The 22,416-nt window shown below is 50.1% G+C and overlaps 1 protein-coding gene across 1 annotated transcript in view; it reads left to right on the forward strand.

Moving 5' to 3' along the window:
* PCP4 (Purkinje cell protein 4) overlaps nt 1-7,316 on the forward strand; it is a 47,317-nt gene extending 40,001 nt beyond the window's left edge. Inside the window, exon 3 of the mRNA XM_084873732.1 lies at nt 6,931-7,316. Within this exon, the coding sequence (XP_084729858.1) occupies nt 6,931-7,058 (128 nt within the window). The 3' untranslated portion in view covers nt 7,059-7,316. The remainder of the gene's footprint in view (nt 1-6,930) is intronic.
* Nucleotides 7,317-22,416: the final 15,100 nt, after the last annotated feature.

Consider the following 22,416-nt stretch of genomic DNA (forward strand, 5'->3'; position numbering starts at 1 on the left):
TGTGACCTATGTACAGGGATGTAGAGTTCCATTTCTGTCACCAGCTTGAAATGCAATGTTTGCCGATGAGCTAGACACTTAACGTGTGTAAATAGATGAGGCTCATCTATAAGAAGCCAACATCCTAAAGCCAACAACTGAAGCAATAAAGTCTGTTCCTCTCTCACATAAAGGAATCTGGAGGTAGGCAGTTGAGGGGAGTCAGGGTAGCTTTTTTGAGAGGATTGCTATTGGGGAAGTGAGCTGCCGGTTCCTGGGAAGGCATTTCCATTCGTTCCAAGCACTCAGAAGAGGAAGGAAACGTTTGGTACATTATTTTCACCCCGAGTGGGCTCTCATTTACCTACTTCCATTCAAATGTTTCTCCAGGAAGTATAGCCTGCGATTCGATCCCTGAAGACATGGGGTCATGCCTTTCCTTCCACAGATCTCCATCTCCCTCCCTTCCCAGCCTCACCCTCTGGAAAGCAGGTGTGCCCGTAGGAGATGGTGGTGCAGACAGCAGAATCCACTCTTGCTCAGATCGGTAGAATTTCTGGAAGGCAGGAAACCCAGCCTGGACCATGCACAGCCGTGGGTGAGGCACATGGGAAGCACCCCACCACCCCTGGGTCATGCCAACAAGAGCCCCTGCTGCTCCACTGACTGGCATGTGGCAGCAGGCACAGGCCTTGCTCCTGCAGCTGCCCCAGGGAAACCCACTCTGCCCCGGAGCATGCCGGGAGTGGGGGCTCCGTGTGCTTGGCCACCATCCAGGGACTCACGCCCACCTTTTTGGACCCTGCCTCCATGCTGCCGCCTGACCCTAAGCCTCAGTGGCTGAGTTCTACCCCCAGGACACCCAGGATGGATCTCCTCCAGCCTCTCCCGCCCGTGGTGGGAGAGAAGCTGGAGGGAGAGAATACGGGGGTGAGCCAGGGTGCGGACCACCATCTCAGGAAGTAGGCCTTCCCCCCAATGGCCCTTCACACAGCGAGCTTCCTCTCCACACTCATCCAACCCCCTAAGACAAACCTGAACACGTGGTGAGTTATAGGTGTGTAAAATATGGGGAGAGAAGCAAACCGGGATGCATTGTCATCCCCATTGCGGACTCAGGGAAGGATTGGAGCCCCAGAAGGGAGAAGCTGGCCGCGCTCCCACAGCTGGAGCTTGAATGGGAGCCTTCCCCAGCGATCCTGTCTCTCTCAGACCTCATCCATCTGCCTTCGTCTCCTCTAGAGGCAGTTTGACTATTACCCCTGAGCTGTGGCCTCCCTGGAATTTATGTGCGGAAGCCCTAACCCTCCAGTGTTTCAGGATGTGAGTTTATCTGGAAATCGGGTCTTTAAAGAGGTGATGACGTTAGCATGAGGCCGTGCAGGTGGGTTCAAAGTTAGAATAACTGGGTTCTTAGTAGAAGAGGAGACTGGGACACAGACACATGCAGAGAGCTGACCCCGTGAGGACACACGGAGATGGCGGCCGCCTACTGGTCAGAGAGAGCGGCCTCCTCACCCTGCGGACGCCTGATCCTGAGCGCCCGGCCAGCAGAACTGTAGGGAGACACATTTCTGTTGTCCCAGTGGCTCAGCCCGGGCCGTATTGTTACAGCAGCTTGAGCTGACCGATACAGTCGTGGGCGCGTGACGGTTTTCTGATGGAAAAATGAAGGGAGTGGTGCTCACGCAGTCATTGTGGGTCACATGTCGGAAGTCTGACACCGGATGGGAAAACCATTCATACAGCCACTGTCTTATTTGGTTCCCTTAATGAATCGGGGGAGATAACTGATCTCATCAGTGTTCATTCTCTTCCAGGCACACATTTGATGATGTAATATCACAGCAGGGGAGTCATTTTGTAAAGCCAGGGCCAGGCGGCCGGGGGCCAGAGGAACGGGACCACGGGGAGCAGAGGACCCAGGGGGCTGGGAGCAAGCTGTTGCCTTCAGCCTCCCAGATCAGGCTCCGCATTAAGCGAAGCGTGGTGTGAACAGAGAAGATGGTGTGTGTGTGTGAGAGAGAGAGAGAAAGAGGGGGAGAGAGAGAGAGAGAGAGAGAGAGAGAGAGAGAGAGAGAGAGAGAATGAGCACCTCTATTTTAGGGCCCAAGAGGATTTCTATCTCCTGGAAAAAGCAGTGAACACCAAGGCAGGTGCGAACCCGGCAAATGGAAAGTTAGCAGAAACGGGAATTGCATTTTTATTTGATGTGAGAACGCTTTAGATGCAGAAAGCCCCCTGCCCGCCGCCACTAATGCCTGACCCAGCTCGTTAATCCCTGCTGCTTAGCCAGGACCTGGGAAATTGCAATTCTCTGCCCCAGCAGCCCCCGTCCAATAAGCCCGGAGCCAGCGGGCAGGAACGGGCAGTGCTGGGAGCCGGGCTCCGGCCGCCGGGGACCCCCTCCGTGCAGTGAGGGGGGCCGTCACACCAGCCACGACCAGCGAAGATCCTGCTGCGTCCCCGCCTCTTAGGAGAACGCGTGGTGTTGGTTTTGTCACGGCTTTTACAAGACGGTGCTGGTGCATTGTGGGGCGCTAGGCGTATAAATTTATTTTATTACTTCTTTCCTTGGGAGGAATTGACCTTTTCTCCAACAGCAGAGGCCTTGTTCTCTGAGGATATTTTGATCCAGTTTGAGGCTTAAGGGATAAAAATTGCGATCCGGACTTGATTTTCTGACTCGTCTCTTTGCTTTCCTTGCCTCTCGGGCCCGGGCTGGCTCTCTGTGGCCCTGGGTGGTGCCCTGATGGGGAGAGGGTGCTGCCGGCTAAGAGGCTGAGGCAAGCACAGGGTCCGTTACCTTAACGATCTCAGGAGCGACACAGGTACCAGCCGTGAGTTCTGTCTCAGTTACTATTCCACTTTGAAGGAGGCGGGGCACTCCGAGGACCGCGGCACCCTAATGCCCGGTCTGCAAGGCACACTGGAGCTGAATGGCCGTTATTTCTGTGTGGCGTGTGGAATGTGGGTCCTTTTATAGCGCCTCCTACTCAGGCCGACTCCCACGCGGGACAGTTATAGCCCAATTTACTGCTCAGGCGCGAGCTTCTGATCCATGGGATTAGGCCTCGGGAGCTAATGTGTTGCTATAAAATAAATCTGAAAATGTGGCGAGTTATACATATGTAAAGGAAAGCCTTTACCACGGTGTGTGTGTGTTAATGTGTATGTGAGTGTATGTGAGTGTGTATGAGTGTGTGTGTGTGTGTGTGTGTGTGTATGAGTGTGAATGTGTGTGTAAGCCCCTATGTTCATGACTTACTGTTCTAGGCAAGGACTTTACAGCATCATAAACTCAAAACATACATCTGCGTCCCTTTAAACGAGCCTGGAGGTTAATATGATATGTTTTGGAGTGACGTGAGCTTCGTTTTTTTAAAAAAATTTTATTACACCTTGGGCTGTTCAGGATCCATGAATAGCTCTGTTTTGCCCCGGATGACTGCACGTCTGTTAATTTCTAAAGGATTTATGCTAACGACTTGAAGTCTGCTACTTCGGTGGTGAACGCGTAAGTCAAGACTAATTTTTCACAAAGTGTTTCTTGCTGACGAGGGGCTCCCAGTGCCCCTCCCTCCGGGGCGGGGGCCGTAGCTCTCACACATTCTCCATCCCCGAGGCCTTACCGGCCGCCTGGACACACGCTCTCCCGGTCACCGCTCAGTTTTATTGCTGCATGTACCTTCCTGCTGTCCACTTCCCCGGGAGAGCAGGGGCGGGCTTTGCTCTGTGCTCTCTCCTAGCCCCTGAGTATGCATGCCGACCCTCTACTAAAGCAGTGTTGAGAATCACCTGGTGGAGTTGTTAAAACACAGATTCCTGAATCCCAACTAAGAAGTGCTAAACTAGAATTTTTGAGAACGTATAGGTAAAATTGCATACCTAACTTAGTGCTCTGTATATAACATCTGTCTTAGAGCACTAGTTAAGTATACAATTTTACCTATAAGTTCCCAAAAATCCTAGTTTAGCACTTCTTAGTTGGGATTCAGGAATCTGTGTTTTAACAACTCCACCAGGTGATTCTCATCATGAGAGAAGGTTGGGAAACACTGTACTAAAGGATGGATTTGGTATCAGTTGTCCTGGGACCCCTGGGGAACAAGCAGATTCTGCAAAGTAGTTGATGCATCCTGTGTTTGGACTTGGGTCACTTACTACCGTGTTTCCCCAAAAATAAGACATCCTCCGAAAATAAGACCTAGGGCATGGAAAGATAAAACATCCCCTGAAAATAAGACCTAGCGCAACTTTGGGAGGAAAAATTAATATAAGACACTGTCTTATTTTCGGGGAAACAGGGTAGATGTCCTCCCCCTTCCCCATTAGCTGGGCCCTGCGTGAGTGGCTGAGCAAGGCCGGCGGTGCCTCCCCTCGTGGGGCTCACACTGCGATGGGTGATGGGCGACAGCACAGGGAGGACAGGAAGGAGGAGAGTAAGGGAGGAGTGTAAGGTGCAGAGCTGTACTGTGGGGGGAGCGGGGGAGGTGCGCCCTCCTGGTCCCAGCAGACACGGCCGACTCGCCTCTCTGGTTTTAGCAGCAGAAAGGGCCCTGGTGCTGTTGGTGGGCGCGCCTCTGTCCTGGAGGGGAGCTTGGGAGGGGCCTCTCAGAGGGCCCCCTGCACACTGCTATTCCCATCGCAAGGGCACAGAGGGCTCCACAGAGCGGCTCTGAGGCTGGGACTGATTGTGGTTCCTCCAGATCACACCCTGCGTCACCCCTCGCCCCTGCTCAGAGCTGTGCTTTTCCAGCGCTCGGGACCCCTGTGCCACTGAATCTAATTTGCTGTCTCTTCTCCACCACCCAGGCCCCCCTCCTCAGCCTCAGACCCCCCGGCCAGCTGGGAGGGAGGAAGAGCAATGCAGACCCCCCCCCCTCCCGCCCCACCCGCAGGGGACCCTCCCTTCCAGAATAAACGGAAGAGAGTGATTCTGTGCCCCGTGCTTTGCTCTTTAGACAGGCTCCTGTTCCCCAAACGAGGAGGAATCTACTACTATGCATCGCTTTTGGCTGGAGATACTAGTTTAGGATATAATTGTGAAATTTGTTTTTATGGCCTGTCCCACTGTCTTATGCTATCGTCCCTAAATACACATCATTTTCTGCATCTTCCTTTATCGTTTGTCAAAACATATTGCTGTTTTATTTTTGTTATTACCGACAGAAAGAGATGAATCAGGCTTCGCTTCCCAAAACTTCAGGCTGCGGCAGCACTTTTAATCTAAAAGGGGACCCTCCCGTTCTTTCTGAATCCAAGTTCCCTTGTCCCCCTTGCGATCATGGCACAGTAGACACAGTAGTCACAGGGATTCCTGGGAGGAAAAGGACTGGGGACTCTAACTCACCTCGTGAGTGACACTCCCTAGTGTGAATGCGCTGTCTCGGTGGATGTCATTGGTACTAATGGGTAACTGTTGTGAGCATGTGGGCTGCTGAGAGCACGTGGGCATGTGGGCTGCTGAGAGCACATGGGCTGCTGTGAGCACGTGGGCTGCTGTGTGAGCATGTGGGCTGCTGAGAGCATGGGGGCTGCTGAGAGCATGTGGGCTGCTGTGAGCACGTGGGCTGCTGTGAGCACGTGGGCTGCTGTGAGCACGTGGGCTGCTGAGAGCACGTGGGCTGCTGTGAGCACGTGGGCTGCTGAGAGCACGTGGGCTGCTGAGAGCACGTGGGCTGCTGAGAGCACGAGGGCTGCTGTGAGCACGTGGGCTGCTGAGAGCACGTGGGCTGCTGAGAGCACGGGGGCTGCTGAGAGCACTGGGGTTGCTGAGAGCACGTGGGCCTTCTATCCTGTCTCCATGTCCCCAATTCTCCTGTCCCCAACCTGGACAGCGCTCCTCACACTGCCGGCTCCAGCTGCAAGTCCAGGTGCAGGGAGGCTCTTGTCCCCGGCGCCAAGTGGGGGTCCTGCCCCCAGCTGTGCCTCGAGCTGACTCCAGGCCCTTACTTGTCCCTTCATCTGTAGACCAAGGAGCTGGGTCTCCACTCGGGCTGCACCTGAGCGCCTGAGCGCCTTCTGGGAAAGTGGGCGGTGGGGCCCGGCCTGGAGGCACAGATGGTCCAGCTTGGTCTTGCTCTCAGGAGCCCTCCCCACTGCAGCTGTGCAACGGGGGAGCCCCGAGTCTGGGGTGGGCCCAGTATTTATATTTAAAAAGCCAAGGGTGCTGTTGGTGCCTCTGATGATTCGCTTTCACTGGACTGAGGGATTTTAAGATTCTCCTGTTCCATGACTAGAGCATTTTACTTGTTTGTTTTTGGTGTTTGCCGAAAAGTAAGGTGCTTGGCACCGAGGGACACCAGCTCATGCTTTCCCTTCGATTTGGCTTCTGCGGTGTTTTCAACCATCGTTGCTGTGAATGCGGTAAACCCCCTGCCTTAGCAACACACTGCTGACCTATCTGCTAGAACAAGTGCAAGTTCGGCCTCATTGCTAAGGCCACACGGTGCCACCCATGTGTGATGGTGGTAAGAACAGAGGCCTTAATTCCATAAGCCAAGCTCATTGGCCTTAAAGTTCACACAGAGACTCGAGTCTAACACGGAGCTGATGTGAATGTCCGCTGCCCCTGTCACTATCGGTGGCACCGTCCACACTGTATCTACAGGAAGTAGCAGGAGGGAGGGACAGCACCGCCCTCTGTCTAACACTGTCTATAACATATGAACACGAGGAGCAGAGAACTGCAGACAATGTCTGAGGGGCGGAGGCTACCCTTGAGTTCCATCGTCCCTAGCAGGTGTGGCATTAGGGCAGCCGGAAGACGGCTGCTTTGGATGAGGGTCAGGACAGGAGCCCCTGGACCGTGGCTTGCACACTCGGTCTTGTGCTGGGGGTGGCGTGCCATGTGGCGGCCTGGGGGCTGTCCCTTCCAGAGCCGCCGCCTGCCTTCCTGCTGGCTTCTGGCTCAGTGATTGCCTTCTGTCTGTGTTTTTCTTGCTACAGATGGGCAGAAGAAAGTTCAAGAAGAATTTGACATCGACATGGATGCGCCCGAGACAGAACGTGCGGCCGTGGCCATTCAGTCCCAGTTCAGAAAATTCCAGAAGAAAAAGGCGGGGTCCCAGTCCTAGCGGGACTGCCGGAAGACACCGAGTTCAACCATCATCCGTCAAGCAATGAAAGAAAACACCCTCCAGAGCCGTCACCTGCACACAGCACACGCCCCTCAGCCCCACATGCATGTACAGAGACCCGACACTCACTCACGCCCTGTAGAAGGTGTAGGCCATGCCGCTGAGCGTGGCTTTATCTCTGTGTTCATCTCCAATATCACTCCTCCTGCAACTGCTTTCCTTGGTGTTGTAATAAAGTGGAGCTAAGATGCGTGATTCAAGGGTCTGCCTCTGTCTCTCCCTTTCTGTTGATCTGTGATGTTCCCACTGCTGACGGACTGTCAGCTGGATGCCTGCTTTCTCCTTCCCTTCAGGATGGAGCTGAAACACCGGGCCTCTGTCCTTTCTCCTGCTGAGGGCCAGAGGCCCATTCTCACCTGCTGGGCTCAGTTGGAGAGTCCTAAATGTATGGCAATGGCAAGACATTTTGTTCTTGCGATGGGAAGAGAGCCCTGCACCCAGGGGTGCCAAAGACTCAGAGCGTTCGCTGGGGCAGTGGTCGGCAAACTCATTAGTCAACAGAGCCAAATATCCACAGGACAACGATTGAAATTTTGAGAGCCACATTTTTTTAAACTTCTTCTAATGCCACTTCTTCAAAATAGACTTACCCAGGCTGTGGCATTTTGTGGAAGAGCCACACTCACAGGGCCAAAGAGCTGCATGTGGCTCTCGAGCCATAGTTTGCCAACCACGGCGCTGGGGAATTGTGAGCCATCCAGGAGAATGAGGGGCGGGGGACACACTTGTGTTCAGCAGGTGTCATCAGGTTAGCTCAGCAGATTGCAGAGCGCCAAATGGATGCCCCACGGGTGAGGGCCATTCTGCCCCTTACCTGCAATGCTTTGTACCTCGGCTCCAGGGGGCTGGTCCTCCTGTCCCCCCACCCCCCTGCCCCGCCACCTCTGAGCTCCCCACACTGTGATTGACTACCTCTTAGGGTTACCCACTGCACCTGCAACTCTGTCTTCTCCCCTGACCCATCACTCCCCTTGCCAAGCTCACAGGCAAGTAGCTTTGCACACCTCACTTCCAAGGGCTACAAAGGCATCAGAAATGATCCGTTGGGTGGGGAGGATGGAGCCCAGGGCCCCGGGGTTAGTATGTGCCTGCCTTGGGGCCCCAGCTGGCAAGATCCCTCATCCCCCAGAGTCAGGCTGCTGTTTGAACTTCGTCGGGAGAGAACAGGTGCAGGAGTCACCCCTTGCCCTCAGCACCCCGAGAGGCTGCATGACAACCCTGTTCCTCTGTGGGGTGTCGGTGTGTTCCCCTTGGCAGCTCCTTAACCAGGGATCCTGGTGGAGGGTGAGAAAGGGGGGGAGTAAGAGGGACTCTGTGTGTGCCTGTGTGTGTGTGTGTGTGTGCTCACATGTGTGTGTGCTCACATGTGTGTGGGGGTGCAGGTGGAAGGTGTGGCAGGAGCTGCAAACAGCATGAAGGTGATGATGGGCAGAGGCAAGCTGTCCCTGTTTGCCATCGCAAGGGCAGAGGTGGAGATGAGAGGCAGGCTTAGGAGGACTCACTGTCCAGAAAAATCCATCTGAAAATGTGTTTATTGTTTCGTGTAAGGAGATTTCTCCTGCTGGACGATTCTCGGTTAGGGATGAGGTGGGTGGGGGCAGAAGTTCTGGGTTCCTCGGATGGGTTTCTAACAGAGAAACACTGACTGGAATCACTTTGGCCCTAGGGACGAGGCAGGGCTTTCTGGAGGCACCTGGTGGACTTTGGTCTCCACTGAAAAGGGGAAGCAGGTTGGGGCACACACCATAGAAAGCTTCCTGAGGGGAGTGTGAGTGTGTGTGTGTGTGTGTGTGTGTGTGTGTACGTGTACAAATGCCGCATAAACGAGAAGGGTGTGATGCAGGCTTCTATGGAGCTCCCTGAAGTACCCACGGAAAGGAAGCTGGGAACAAAACAAGCGCTTACATAACTCAGATGCAGTCCCTCCACACCCTGTGTTCCCAGCACCCCATTGTTCCTCATCCTCTGAGCGGGTCACAGACCGGAAGCAGCGCCTCCCTCACGGGGTGTGTCTGCCCTGGTGGCCCGGCCTCCTCCCACTCTGACCTGCCTGGAAGCAGACCTGGCTTTATAGTGAGGTTGCTCCCCCTGGAGGGGACCGTCCCTGCAAAGCAAGACTCCCCGGGAGGCCAGTGTCCCCACGGACAGGCAGAGCTCACTCAGCAGCAATGCCCCATCGGTGCAGGGGAGTGGGGTGAGGGCTCTGATGGTGGGAACGGCCCCTCAAGGGTTCTGATACAACTCCCTGCCCCCGATCACAGGTGTGGGTACCTCTGACTTCCTTTGAGCCACAGGGATGAGTCTAGTTTTTTACCTCTCAGCTGGATTCATGAGAGTATGGAACTCCAGCCAACAGCAAGCAGATTTTAACCTGCCTCCTCTGCCTGGGCTTTGGGGGTGGTGAGTCTATGACCTCTTAGCGCCCGAGGGAGGTAGAGTGGCCTAGGCTCCCGGCTTCGGAGGTCCTTCCTTCCCCATGGGCTGCAGTGTTCACCCTGGAACAGTGTTTCCCAAACTTCTCTCATGAGGAGAATCACCTGGTGGAGTTGTTAAACTACGGATTCCCGAATCCCAACTAAGAAGTGCTAAACTAGTTAAGTATACAATTTTACCTATAGGTTCCCAAAAATTCTAGTTTAGCACTTCTTAGTTGGGATTCTGTATTTTAACAACTCCACCAGGTGATTCTCATCCTGAGAGAAGTTTGGGCAACACTGGCCTAGAAGGAAGGAGGGAACGCCCTCAGGGTGCCCCCAAACAACTTGGAGCATCACTAATTCAACTGGGCTTCACACATGTTTATTAAACTCCTACCATGCGTGTGTGCTGGGTGCCATGGCCTTCCTCCATCAAGGCGCGTGGGAGGCGGCCAGATGACCAGATGCTGAAATGGGAGGGGGGTTCATGCTGCAGCGGGACCGAGGGGAGGCAGCTCAGGCAGGCTCGGCCAGGCTGGGAGGGTCCGCTAGATCTCCCTGAGGAGCTGCCCCCCTCAGCGATCCATCAGGAAGACGATGGGAGTTCCAGGCAGACAGGGTGTGTGGCTGGCTGCTGGGGAAGTGTCTCAGCAAAGCCCAGGAGGAGGGGGTACTCAGGCTTGCAGACCCAGAGGCACCCTTTGTCAGAACACCCCAGCCTGGAGGACGTGGCTCTGCAACCCCGACTTGGGTGAGGAGCACCCCAACACTTGAGACGCGGAACTGGGTTCATCTTTGACGTTCAGGCCAGTCAGCCAAGAGACTGCAGAGAAGCCACCTGCCTTGAGACGCTGGTTTCCTTATCATCAAGGTGATGATAACATCGACTTGGCGAGACACATGGAAAATGTTAGGAATGAAAATGAGATTAAATGCCTCAGAGCCCGCTCGGGGTAGGTGTCTAATAAATGGCAGGCATTAGTAATGGAAGACCTATGTGATAGAGAGACATCATTGCCTCGATCACCAACACCCTTCCTCCCCACTCAGCCCAGCCCAGGGTTCCATGGGCTTCTGCTCCTCTTGGCTACAGCCGGGTGGGTCAGTGGTAGAAACCTGACCCACGAGGTGAGCTCAGCCCATTAGAATTCTTCTCTTGTGAGTCTGGCCTAATGGTCACTGGGAATGGGTCAGTGAACGGCAAGAAGTTGCTGAGTTGGGGGCCAAAGCCTATATTGTGGTAAAACAAACTTTTGTTTTTGTAGGAAGTTGCAGAAGCCCATTTGGAGAGAGATTTCAGAAGGATGCATGGGAGGATTTGAGCTCCACAAGAGACAGGGCAATCTAGACTGAATTAGCCCTCACAGAAAGGCTCTCTGCCCTGGAGGCTGGCCTGGGCAGCGCATTGCCCCTGCGGCTTTCCTCACAGCTCAGGTGTAGCTCAGGCTCTTTTGTGTGATGTGATTGCACCCGGCCAGCAGCCTCTGCAGCGCAGGGCACCGAGCCAAGCCGATGGGCACAGCGGCCGTGGAAATGGCCTCGCCGCTGCAGAGCTGTGAGCAGGAGGGAGCCAGGCAGGTTCTGCGCCATTTGCAAGGTCCCTGCGGCCTCCGGGCCCCACACTGCAGCCCGGCTCCCAGCAGAGGCAGGCACGCACAACCATCCTCCTCCCGCTGGTGAGGGGCGGGGGTGAAGCAGGGAGCCAGGAAGCTTTATTAATTTGATAACCTGCTAGGTGAGCACGTGATGGTGAGGGAGCTCCAGGGTGCTGCCAGAGAGCGGCTGGTCGCAGTTTTTGGGATTGTTTGGGACTAATTGGACTGTTGGCCTAAAACACAAAAAGGCCTTTCAAAGGGAAAGGCGAACAATCATTGAATTGTGATCAACAAGAATAGCTGTTCCGTAATCACTGACTCAGGCAGAGGCTCAAGCAGCGCTCCCGTTAGGAGGCAAAGGTGAGGGGCATTGATGAGGGAGGGAAGGGGCCAGGGGAGGGGTATTGATGAGGGAGGGAAGGGGCCAGGGGAGGGGTATTGATGAGGGAGGGAAGGGGCCAGGGGAGGGGTATTGATGAGGGAGGGAAGGGACATTCCATCCGCAGAGGGAAGGCACTTCTATTGGTGTGAGGAGCGGGGCAGCAACATTAATTCCAAATGATGCTCTTAACAGTCAGCCCAGTAGTCACCAGCCCAGTGGCCATCATACCCACTCCCTTGTTGTCTTCGCAGCAGTCTTTGGAGCACACGATTCTTAAGCTCAGTCCATAGGTCACTGTGCCCCGTTCTGACAGTCCAAGGCGCCCGGCAGTTCCTCTGGCATGGCACTCCGGCTCCACCGGGACGCGGCTCGTTTATGTTATTGGTTACAGAACACAGGCCTTTTGCGGCTCCCCGGTGAGCCGCTGGCTCTCCATCCAGCTCTCATTACCAGTACTCTCACCGCCTCTGCAGCTGCCCAGGTGCCTCCTGTCCACAAATCAAACCGCATTCAGGCTGCAGTCGCCATAGCGATCCCGTCCACCCTGCATCTTCCAAACCAGCAAAGCAAAGCTCGGAGGAGCGGGCTGGCTTGCCAAGGCCATGCGGCCAGGTCCCGGCCCAGGGTTCTTCAGGGCCCAGGTGTCACCGGAGGAAACGACCCACAAGCAGAGCCCGGGCAACCGACCCCCCACTTCCCATCAGAACCACGAGGGCGAGGCCCCGCCTAGGCCAGCCCGGCCGGGTGGCGCAGCCTTTGCTAACATTCCCTGGGAATGGAAGCAGAAGGGAGCTCAGCCGCAAATAAACCGAGGGGCACTCCGTAGCTATTTAGTCTGAATCTCAGAAGAGCGGAGGGGAGGAGGCCTGGTGGTCAGGATGGAAGCTCCACAGCTTTAACCAACACCCCAAATAGCAGTGGCCCTGCAGGAGGCTGTCGGACCTGAGACATATTGACTGAGGCACTGCCGGGGCCCCGAGGGCAGCTGCTGGGATCAGGACCGGTGTCCCTTCTACCTGCGCATCCCACCTCCCTTAGTTCTGCCGCTGCCCTCTTGGGTTAGACTGGTCCCTGGGTGTCCCCTCTCCAGTTCCAGGCAGAGGGCACAGGGCGGATGATGGGGAGGATGGCCGCAGAGGGGCGGTGCACAGTCTGCCTCTAGGGCCTCTTCTGTGGCCTGACGTAGGGACAGGAGCATGGACATGGCCCACGTTCCCCAGACAGTGGGCGTCTGTCCTCTCCTCTCGCTGTGCACAGTGCTAGGATGCCGATGCTCTCCCTCCAGTTTCTCCTGGCCCAGCGGCCCCTCCTGGTCCACACTGGTCATCCCAGCTCATGCCACAGCCTCCTCCCACAAGGACGGGTGGCTCCCAGGGCTTCTCCAGCTGCATGTGGGAGCGAGGGGCGCCACTGCAGCTCAGCGCGGTGGGGTTGATGGGAATTAGCCTTCCTCATGCGAGATGGCTCTCCTCTGAAGCCCTTCCCTCCTGCCTCCCATGGCTCCCTAGAGGGGTCAGCCCTGAATGGCACATCTACCCGCTCAGTGAGGCACCCCTGCTGGCTTTGCTCCCTGTGCCCACTCCCTGTCCCCTGCTTCCTCAGGTAACCTCCCAGAGGAGCCTCTTACATTTAAATCCTTACCTCTAAGTTTGCTCCAGGGGGAACTTAACCCAAGACATATGGCCAGGGAGACGTGTGGGCAGTTCCGGCTAAACTCCAGGTTCCAAGAATTCTGCACCATATGGACCATATGTTTTGTTTACACCATATTTTTCACAACTTGCCTTTATTAAGAAATCTGCCTCTTCATATGAAGTTGGGTAAGAATCGACTTTGTTTTTCTCCATCAAGAGTTGTTTGTTATCTTCCTTTCCTAGGAGGAAAACCTCACCTGTAAGGGTGAAGGGAAAGGGGGTGGGTGTCGGGGGGGAGGGAGGGTGGTGGAACCAATCTGCTTAGCGTCAGGCTCTGGCTTAGTCCCATAGAAACAAAAAAGAGAGAGACATGGCCTCTATTTCCCCTGCAAGGCTCATTCCAATGGGCGATTCAAGATGTAAGTATGTGAGCCTGGACGGTGTGACTCAGTAGTTGAACCAGGAGGTCACCGGGTTAGGGCACATGCCTGGGTTGTGGGCACGATCCCCAGTAGGGGGCATGCCGGAGGCAGCTCTCATCATTGAAGTTTCTATCTCTATCTCCCAGTCAATAAAACAACAACAACAACAACAACAACAACAAAAACCCCAAACAAAAACAAAACAAAAATAGGTAAACATATGAGAAGGAAATGAAAACCTCAAAGAGCAGGGCAAGATGTGACCCAGTGGAGCTGGTGTTTTTGAGAAAGCAATGATATTCTTGAGGCATGAAGAGGTCTCCATGCAGATTGGGAAGCCAGACGCTTGCAGGACTGAAGAGCTGGCAGGAGGAGGAAGGACATTCCAAGAGTGAGGGTTACAACGTCCATAACAAGATCACGTGTTTCCGTATCAACTCCACCTCCTTGATCACAGGAACTTCAGTCACGAAACCCTCCCTCCTGGCTCCTTGGGACTTGCACAGGCAGCTTCTCTCCACTTTTCCATGTCAGCAGAACAGGAATTTCAGATCGCTTCAGGGGCACTGCTTTCTTCACTGATTTGTTGTGACTGGGCGCTCTGATCTCTGGGATCTGCTTCTGCATCTCGGGATAAACAGGGATGGTGCTCTCCACACAGGTCCACCCAGAATAGCTCCCTGAGCTTGATCCTGCCTCAGTTACCCCAGGCTCTCTGCCCGAGGGGGACTGGCTTCCCAGGAGGCTCCCTGACGCCTTGTGACAACAATTTTCTGGTGGACACCAGCGCTCAGTGGTCTGGCTACAGGCAACCTGGAGGCTGTGGTCTGCATGGAATTGAGCCTGTCCCTCAGCACCCATGCTATTCATGCAGAAATATTCCAGCTAAAATCAGTTCCATTTGGGATGAGACTGACTACACTGTGGCCCATCACAATTTCCTGAGTCCCATCTCTACTATTTTCCTATGGTTTCTTTCTTTCTATTTTTTAAAAAAATATTTTTATTGATTTTTTTACAGAGAGGAAGAGAGAGGGATGGAGAGTTAGAAACATCTACCAGCTGCCTCTTGCACACCCCCTACTGGGGATATGTCCATAACCAAGGTACATGTCCTTGACCGGAATCGAACCCGGGACTTTTCAGTCCGCAGGCCAATGCTCTATCCACTGCGCCAAGCCAGTTTGGGCTCCTATGGGTTTTAAGCCCCAGGCTGACTCCCCAGTTCTCTTCATGGGCAATCAGACAAGAAGAAGTGTCTTCCAGAAGATGATATAACCTCTGTCTTATCTGAAAGCTGAATAACTCAGAGTATCTACCTCGGAGGTTTCTTGTGAGGATGAAAATTACTAAAGTGAGATCATCCTTGCAATGTCGTTAGCATTGCACTTTAAAGTGGATGCTGGATGGAATCACTCCTGCGTGGCTTAAAACAGAAATTTATTGTCCCACATTTCAGGAGGCTAAAGTCCACATGAAGGTGTTAGCAGGGTTGGTTCCTTCTGGAGATACCGAGGGGGGATTTGTTCCACGCCTCTTTCCCGATGTCTGTGCTCCTGCAGTCCTGAGTCTCCCTGGCTTGCAGACACACAACTCTAACCTCTGTCCTCATAGTTACTTGGCCCTCTTCTCAGTGGATCTGTGTCTTCTCTCTTTCTTCCTGTCATACGGACATCTGTCACCTGATTTAGGACCATCCTAAACCCAGGATCATGTCATTTAGAGATCTCAACTCCACTTCATCCACAAAGACTCTTTTTGTGTTCTCCAGGTGAAGTCGCTTTCACAGATCCTGGGGATTAGGATCTGAACATAGCCCTTGGGGGTCTATTCAACTGTCCATGGTTTGTCTCATTGTCAGTCCTAGAGCAGCACACAAGTGCACCCACATTCCACTGGCCGGGACTAATCACACACAGCCGTCATTGCAAGGGAGCCTGGGAAATGTCGTCCTGTTTGCGCAGAGGGAGGAAATAGACATGGTGGGCACCTGGCCAGTCTCCGAAGTTGGTGATGCTCAAGAAGCACGCATGCTGTGCCAGGTGCCCCGCTAACGGCATTGCAAGGATGATCTCACTTTAATAATATTCATCCTCACAAGAAACCTCCGAGGTAGATACTCTGAGTTATTCAGCTTTCAGATAAGTAAACAGAGGGAACTCAAATCATTTTGAATGATTTCAAAGCCAAGGTCATTTATAAAAGGCGGAACCGCTGTTGTCACCAGGCAGACTGTTTTCAGAGCTGGTGCCTTTAGCTCCTGTGTGACGAGGCTGAGGCCTCTCACTGGATGGACTCCTGGCTATTTGTCCTGGTGGGACAGAGCTAGCACCCTCCCCCACATGCCATGGCTGGCTCTCAGACCTTCCTCTGCTCATCGCAGGGACCGACCTGCCAGGAGCAGAGCCCTGCCTCCTTCTGGAACATTCTTTCCTTCACTCTGCAAAGGGTCAGCGTCCTTTCCTTCACAATAACCTGTTCCAGGTCACCTCCGTGGACACCGGTAAAACAGCCAAAGTTCTTATTTTCCAGTCCAGCAACTGGATGGCACCAACGGGCGGGACTGACTGTTGTCATGTCCCATGTGATTGAAGTAAACGCTGACAAGCTCATCTGCCGGAGGTGGGTACGTCCAACACTGCTCCTGACTCTGAGTGAGAAGATGCTGCAAAGTCATCTCTTCTTCGCCTGCTCACCGACCTGCATTTCTAGGCAGGTCAGCTCGAGCATAAGCTACCGCAAGCTGCAAGCATCGATGGACAGCCTCTTTGAAGAGGATCCAAACTAGCTTGTCTGAATAGAGCAACACAGCACTTCGTGAGTGAGGAGCCTTTGGATCCCCTCACATGGGGGGAGGGCATCAGGGTTCCCGCTGACCCTCTGCTATGGAAAACTTTCTGCTGGCATGCGGCAGTCCAAAGAAGTTCCCAGAGGATGCTGGCACTTCATCACTGGTTATTGATCCAAATCGGCCTTGTACACAGAGCAGAGCTAGAAAAGTACTTTTAAAGAAATAAAGTCCAGGAGAGGAGTGAGGTTGGAGGAAGCATAAGAAGAAGGAAGAAAAGAATTTAAAAAACGGGGAGAGAGAGGCAGGAAGGGAAAAGAAAAAGGAAACAAATTAGAAAAGACAATAATTTTCCTCTAGCTTGGTTTTGTGGTAAGAGAAGACATTTCTCACCATGCCCTTCACAAGTGCATAGTTGGGGAATATCCATGCCAGCTAAAAGGTTTCTGAGACCTGCCCTCCATTTCTGCAGATGCAACCCCTCAGTATAACAGCTGGAGAGCTGTGGTCAGTCCATGGATGGGGCATCTTAAGGCATGAGTTGGCACTAGTTCACTTTGCACCTACTGAATACAAGACGTGGTACCAATTCTACAGGGACAGAGAAGGATGCAATGGGCACAAATAGTTCTTGTGTCCACCTGGGTTAGGCACAACGTGGAGATGTGACCATCGTCTGCAAGGAGATTGCTTTTTAATGGAGTTGGGAGATATGCCCACAAATAAAGTGAAAGTAACAAGTTCTTTGTCAGATGGATAGATGAAGAAGAGGAAGGGAGTGAGATCAATTCCAACTAAGACAGTGTTTTTCAACCTTTTTTGGGCAAAGGCACACTTGCTTCATGAAAAAAATCAAGAGGCACACCACCATTAGAAAATGTTAAAAAATTTAACTCTGTGCCTATATTGACTATATATAAAGTAATTCTCTTGAATAGGAATCAAATAAATAAAAGAAAGTATTTTATAATTACTTTATTATGAAATATTAAGTAAACAAAATAGTGAAAAATAAAATTCTTGTCTTGTCTGCACCTACGGCACACCAGGCAACATCTCGCGGCACACTAGTGTGCCGCGGAACAGCGGTTGAAAAACGCTGAACTAAGAGATACTTCATGGAGAGGAATGGGTCTTGTCATCTGCCAGAAAAAAGAAGCAGACTCCATAGGTGAGTGGAAGGTTAAGTTTTTGAAACTTTATAGCCATTTCTTACCATGCTAGTTACCATTATCGCCACCATTAATACTGCCAACACCAACACTACTGTTATCACCATCACCACCAACACTGCCCCACCCTAGTTACCACCACCACCACCACCACCATCACCACCATCACCACCACCATCATGACTACCACTATCATTACTGCGGACAGGAGTACTGAGCACACATGTTGTGCCAGTGTTGTTACAAGTATTCTCACGTTTTATCTTGTTTAACTCTGACATTATGATGAACTCCATTTTGAAGATGTATTTAGTCATTAGTTACGTTCTAGATTTCAGGATTCTTAGCCTCTCTCTGCTTTTGCAGTTCTTTGAAGTCATGGTATTTAGGTAGTGATTTAGGCTTTGTTTCCCTAATCGTGTTCATCAAATGTGTGGTAGTCTTAGTTAGTCTTGAAGCATAGATCAGTGTATTTAAAGGTGAGCATATCACCTGCAGATGGAAGTGCTACAGCTATTGCCTTCATAACTGTCCCTCACTATTATGACTCTTAACTCTAGTGATAAAATTATGCAGAATAGAACAAAAGGAACAGTTTGTTTCAGAAATAAAATGAGGTGTTTAGGGACTTGACCTATAAAGGAACAGAAAAGTGATGAAGATGGGTTTCCAAACAAAATGTTCTGACCTGTGTGCCGAATCCCTTTGCCACCTCTATTAATTCCTTCCACTTCTCTGCAACCACCATTGTTTATTGATCTTGCTCCACAGACACATGACCTATATCTCAAAACTTTCTCTCCATTCCTTCCAACATCTCCATTTCACCTTCATTTTCCCCCAGCTCTGCCTCCATCACAACCACTTATTAGGGTTCATATTCCCCTCCCCTCTTGATGCATTGTCTGTATGTTTTTGGTTAAAATTTCCTTTTAAAAGTATTACATAATTTCACAACATTTAGAACAAAACAGTAATGCTCTGGCCCCATCCCTTCCCAGCTCCAGGTAGTGTTTCCCAAAGGAAACATCCTTCAGCTTTTTCAGATGTTTCTTTGAGCATTTATGACCATGCTTCTAAAACATCTTTCAGTTTCATAAGTTATATATGGATTTTCTAAATGGAATATGAAGATTTATCTCCTGCTTGATATTTCGCTTCTCCTATTCCATCAATATAATTCTGTTACAATCAGTTTTGGTATTTTCATTATATCCATGATACTATAATCCAGAGCTGAGGCATTTAATGTGCTGTTACTATATTTTCTTTCCCCAGAGTTAATAATTGTCTAATTTTTCTTTGCTTAGGTTTTATGTACTTACCACTATTTTAACTTTACACTTTCCATAGAAAGTATATCCGGTCCTCAATATATTCAAATACCTCAAGTCATCTGTAGTTTCTTTTATTATTATTTGTTTCTGACATATTCCTCCTTCCTCTTGCTCCAAATGATTGCAGCACAGCTTTCACTCCAGAGTGTCTACCTACCTGTCCCTCAGGCAGTCACTCTACCTTTCTCCTGTGTTGGGAGTTCCTGTCTCTGGCAATTGTATGTTCCTATTCTTGGTTAACTTTCATGTTGATGGAATATGTCCTTGAGTTGCTACTAAAAGGGAGCATCTGGAAGTTGTATTTTTTGAGACAGTTCATTTTTGAAGATGTATTCTTCTTGACTCTGACATTTGAATGATAGCTTGGCTAGGTATAAAATTCTAGGCTATGAATAATTATTTTTGGATTTCTTATATTATTTTCTCCTCTGGCTTTAAAGATTCATTATTTATAGACAATAAAAATTAATTCATTGAAAGTATGTAATTTTATGATTTTGGTAATTATATATAATGTGTCACTACTACTATGATATATAAAACATTTCTATTACTCTAAAAGGTTGCTCCTCTACAGTTAATTCTCAGGTTACCAATGACTGATTTGTGTTTTTGCCTTTTCTAAAACTTCTTATAAATAGAATCATACAGTTTTTAGATGCTTGTGCTTGTCCTTTTTACTCACTATAATGTTTAGAAATTTTCCATATCATTATATGTATTACTATCTTGTTCCTTTTTGTGGCTGAAAAGTATCTGATAATATGAATATACTGCATTTCCCCCCCATCAATAACTGATGAATATTTTGCTTGTATCAGTTTTGGAATCTTAATAATTCTGCAAAAAAAAAATTTACAGACAAATCTCTGTGTGGACATAAACATCTTTGTGTGTTTTTATTTCATTTCTTTATGAGTGTGTGTTATTTGCGGGTTATATGGTAAGTTTATGTTTATATTTATAAGAAATGATTTCTAAAGAGGCTGTGTCATTTTGCTTTTCTCCTTGCAATGTATGGGAGTTGCACTAATTCCACATCCTTGTCAGCACTTGGTATTTTTTCTTAAGATTTTTGAAGGTGCTCTTTATTATGCTATTGGCTCACTTTTAATGAGGAGAAAACACATTTCCAATCTTTTGTTTTGCCCTTTTGGTTTTTCTTTTTATCCCAGTTTACTGAAACTTTACAGTGATGTGGTTTGAAGTAAATTTCTTTTATCCTTTTATACCAAATGTTTAAAGCAAACTTTCCAATTGGAGTCTCATGCACTTCAGTTCATGGAAATTTTCTTAAATTATTTATTTGGTAATTATTCCACTCCACTCTTCTCTGAAAATCACTCACTTTCTAAAACATCTATTGTTTTGATGTTGGCTTTCTGGAATAAAATTTTGTTTAGTTTTCTCTCCTATTTCTCATTTATCTTTAATTGTGTCTTCTTAGCTGAAAGATTTTTTTCAATTTTATCTATCAATACTTTTATTGCATTTTCTATTTTGATCTCACATTTCTAGTTTCCAAGACCTTTTTGTTGATTGAATGCAATTGCTTTCAATAACAGTCTATTCTTATTTTATTAAAACAGCATCCACCAGAATATTAATTATAGTCCCCCCCTCCCCAAATATCTATTATTATCTTTGTATCACCCTTGTTTCCTTTTTCTTATTTGCTTGTTTTAGGATTTGTCTTTCCTTTCATGCTAGATCAGTGATTCTCAACTGGGCAGGTGGGCGAAGGAGGAGGAGAAGGCGGATTTTATATTTGGTAATGCCAGGAGATATTTTGGGTTGTCACAACTGGAGTGGGTAGAGGCTAGGGATGCTGCTAAGCATATTTCAATGCACAGAATACCCCCATCCTAAAAAAGAATCATTCAACCCCAAATGTTAATAGAGCTTGAGAAACCCTGTGCTGCTAGATGCTTTTGCCAAATGTCTGCTGGTCCTTGGCTGCCAGTTCATATTCCATGTGCATTAAAGATCATCTATTGGCAGAGCTTGTTAGTTGGTGGCTGGGATTTTTCATTGCTACGCATAGGTCATTGTCAGAGCTGCAGAGAGACCCTAAACTCTCTCAGTGTGAGTGTGTAAAAGAGGGCAAGCCTGGAAGCCCGTGTGCTTCATACTGGAGAGGAAAGGGGCTCAGGGGCTCACCATTGAGGATGTAAACTTTAGTGTTCTTGTGTTTTGGTCTGTGCCATGACATCAGCTCTATATACTCTGCCTCTGTTTTAGTCTCTCCTGAGAATAAGCTTCAGCCTTCTCCCAGGTTGAGGTGGATAGCTCAGGATGTGATGCCCTTGCCCAGACTTTCTGGCAATGCTCCTGTTTACGGTGACACCTGAGCTCCAACCTCAGCCCATCCTCCCCGGGGATCACTTCCTCTTCCTGAGTCCACTTTGTTGCTTTTCCACAGCAGCTGCTCACACCCTTTCAGTGCTCCTTAAACCCAATTTTACCGTCAGCTGTTCCCTAAACTCTTAGTGTAAACTCATTTCCCATCTTAACTAAAGGTCTCGCCTCCCATACGACATAAACCCCAGACTCCTCTCTTAGGGACACGATTTCTCAGCCCCAGTTCTGCTCCTGCCCCTTTTCACGAAGGAACATCTCTTTCCTGTGAAGGTGCAGCGTTGTCCTCCCACGGGGCAGTCTCTTTAGGAAAGGTACTCCACATTTTTATTTTTGTTCTTGAGTTCCTAGTTTCTCCTTCATCCTAGCCTCCTTTTCCTCTGTAAAAACATGGAAAAAGCATTTTCTCTAAAGTACGAGTAAGATTTCACTAAGAGTAAGACTTGAGTCTTGGCCCAAAGAGAATAAAAATCTTGAAAATAAAAGTCTTTAAAAACAAAACCATTCCACAATCCTGATATTTCCTCAGACTCCTCTCATTGCCTTCACAGCCAGCTTTCTGTTTGAAAGTTGTCTACACCTTTCAAACACCCTCCCCTGCCTGGCATTGTGAGCTGGGCCCTCACCTGCATCCTTTCACATGTCCCTGATAGTAATCTTGACTTGCACACACTCAGATCATCCCATGCTTCTCTGTCCTCCTGTTGCTGCTCTCTCTCCCCACTGGTTTCCTCTCTCCCCTCTCCTGGGTCTTCCTCTTCTTCTTACACCCCAACAAATGGAGGACTAGCTTCAGGCTCTACACTCAGCTTTCATTTCTTCTCTCCAGAACAATCTTATTTATACCCATGGCTTCTATGGGCTGGCTACCAAATTTCTATCACCAGCAACCTGGTTTTCAATGTTCCACATAAGACATACCTGAGGGAAATGCTCTTTGATTGTAGATTATGTGGAGGGAAAGAAGATGGTAACCCAAATATTGCTAGACACATGAGTGCCGGGAGCCTGCTATCAGGCTGCTGTGGATTGTGGGTAGTCCCCATCATCAAGCGTGGGAAGCAGCCTCTACCTCAGTGAAAGATTCAGTATTTGTGCCCTTCTTACACAGTCAATCCTTTTCTTATTCTGCCTTAAATTGGGACCCTATTAAACCCCTAAACTATTCACCTATTCCTGTTTCCCAAATT

Source organism: Pipistrellus hanaki, assembly GCF_964339955.1.
Source record: "Pipistrellus hanaki genome assembly, chromosome: 2".
Classification (NCBI taxonomy): domain Eukaryota; kingdom Metazoa; phylum Chordata; class Mammalia; order Chiroptera; family Vespertilionidae; genus Pipistrellus; species Pipistrellus hanaki.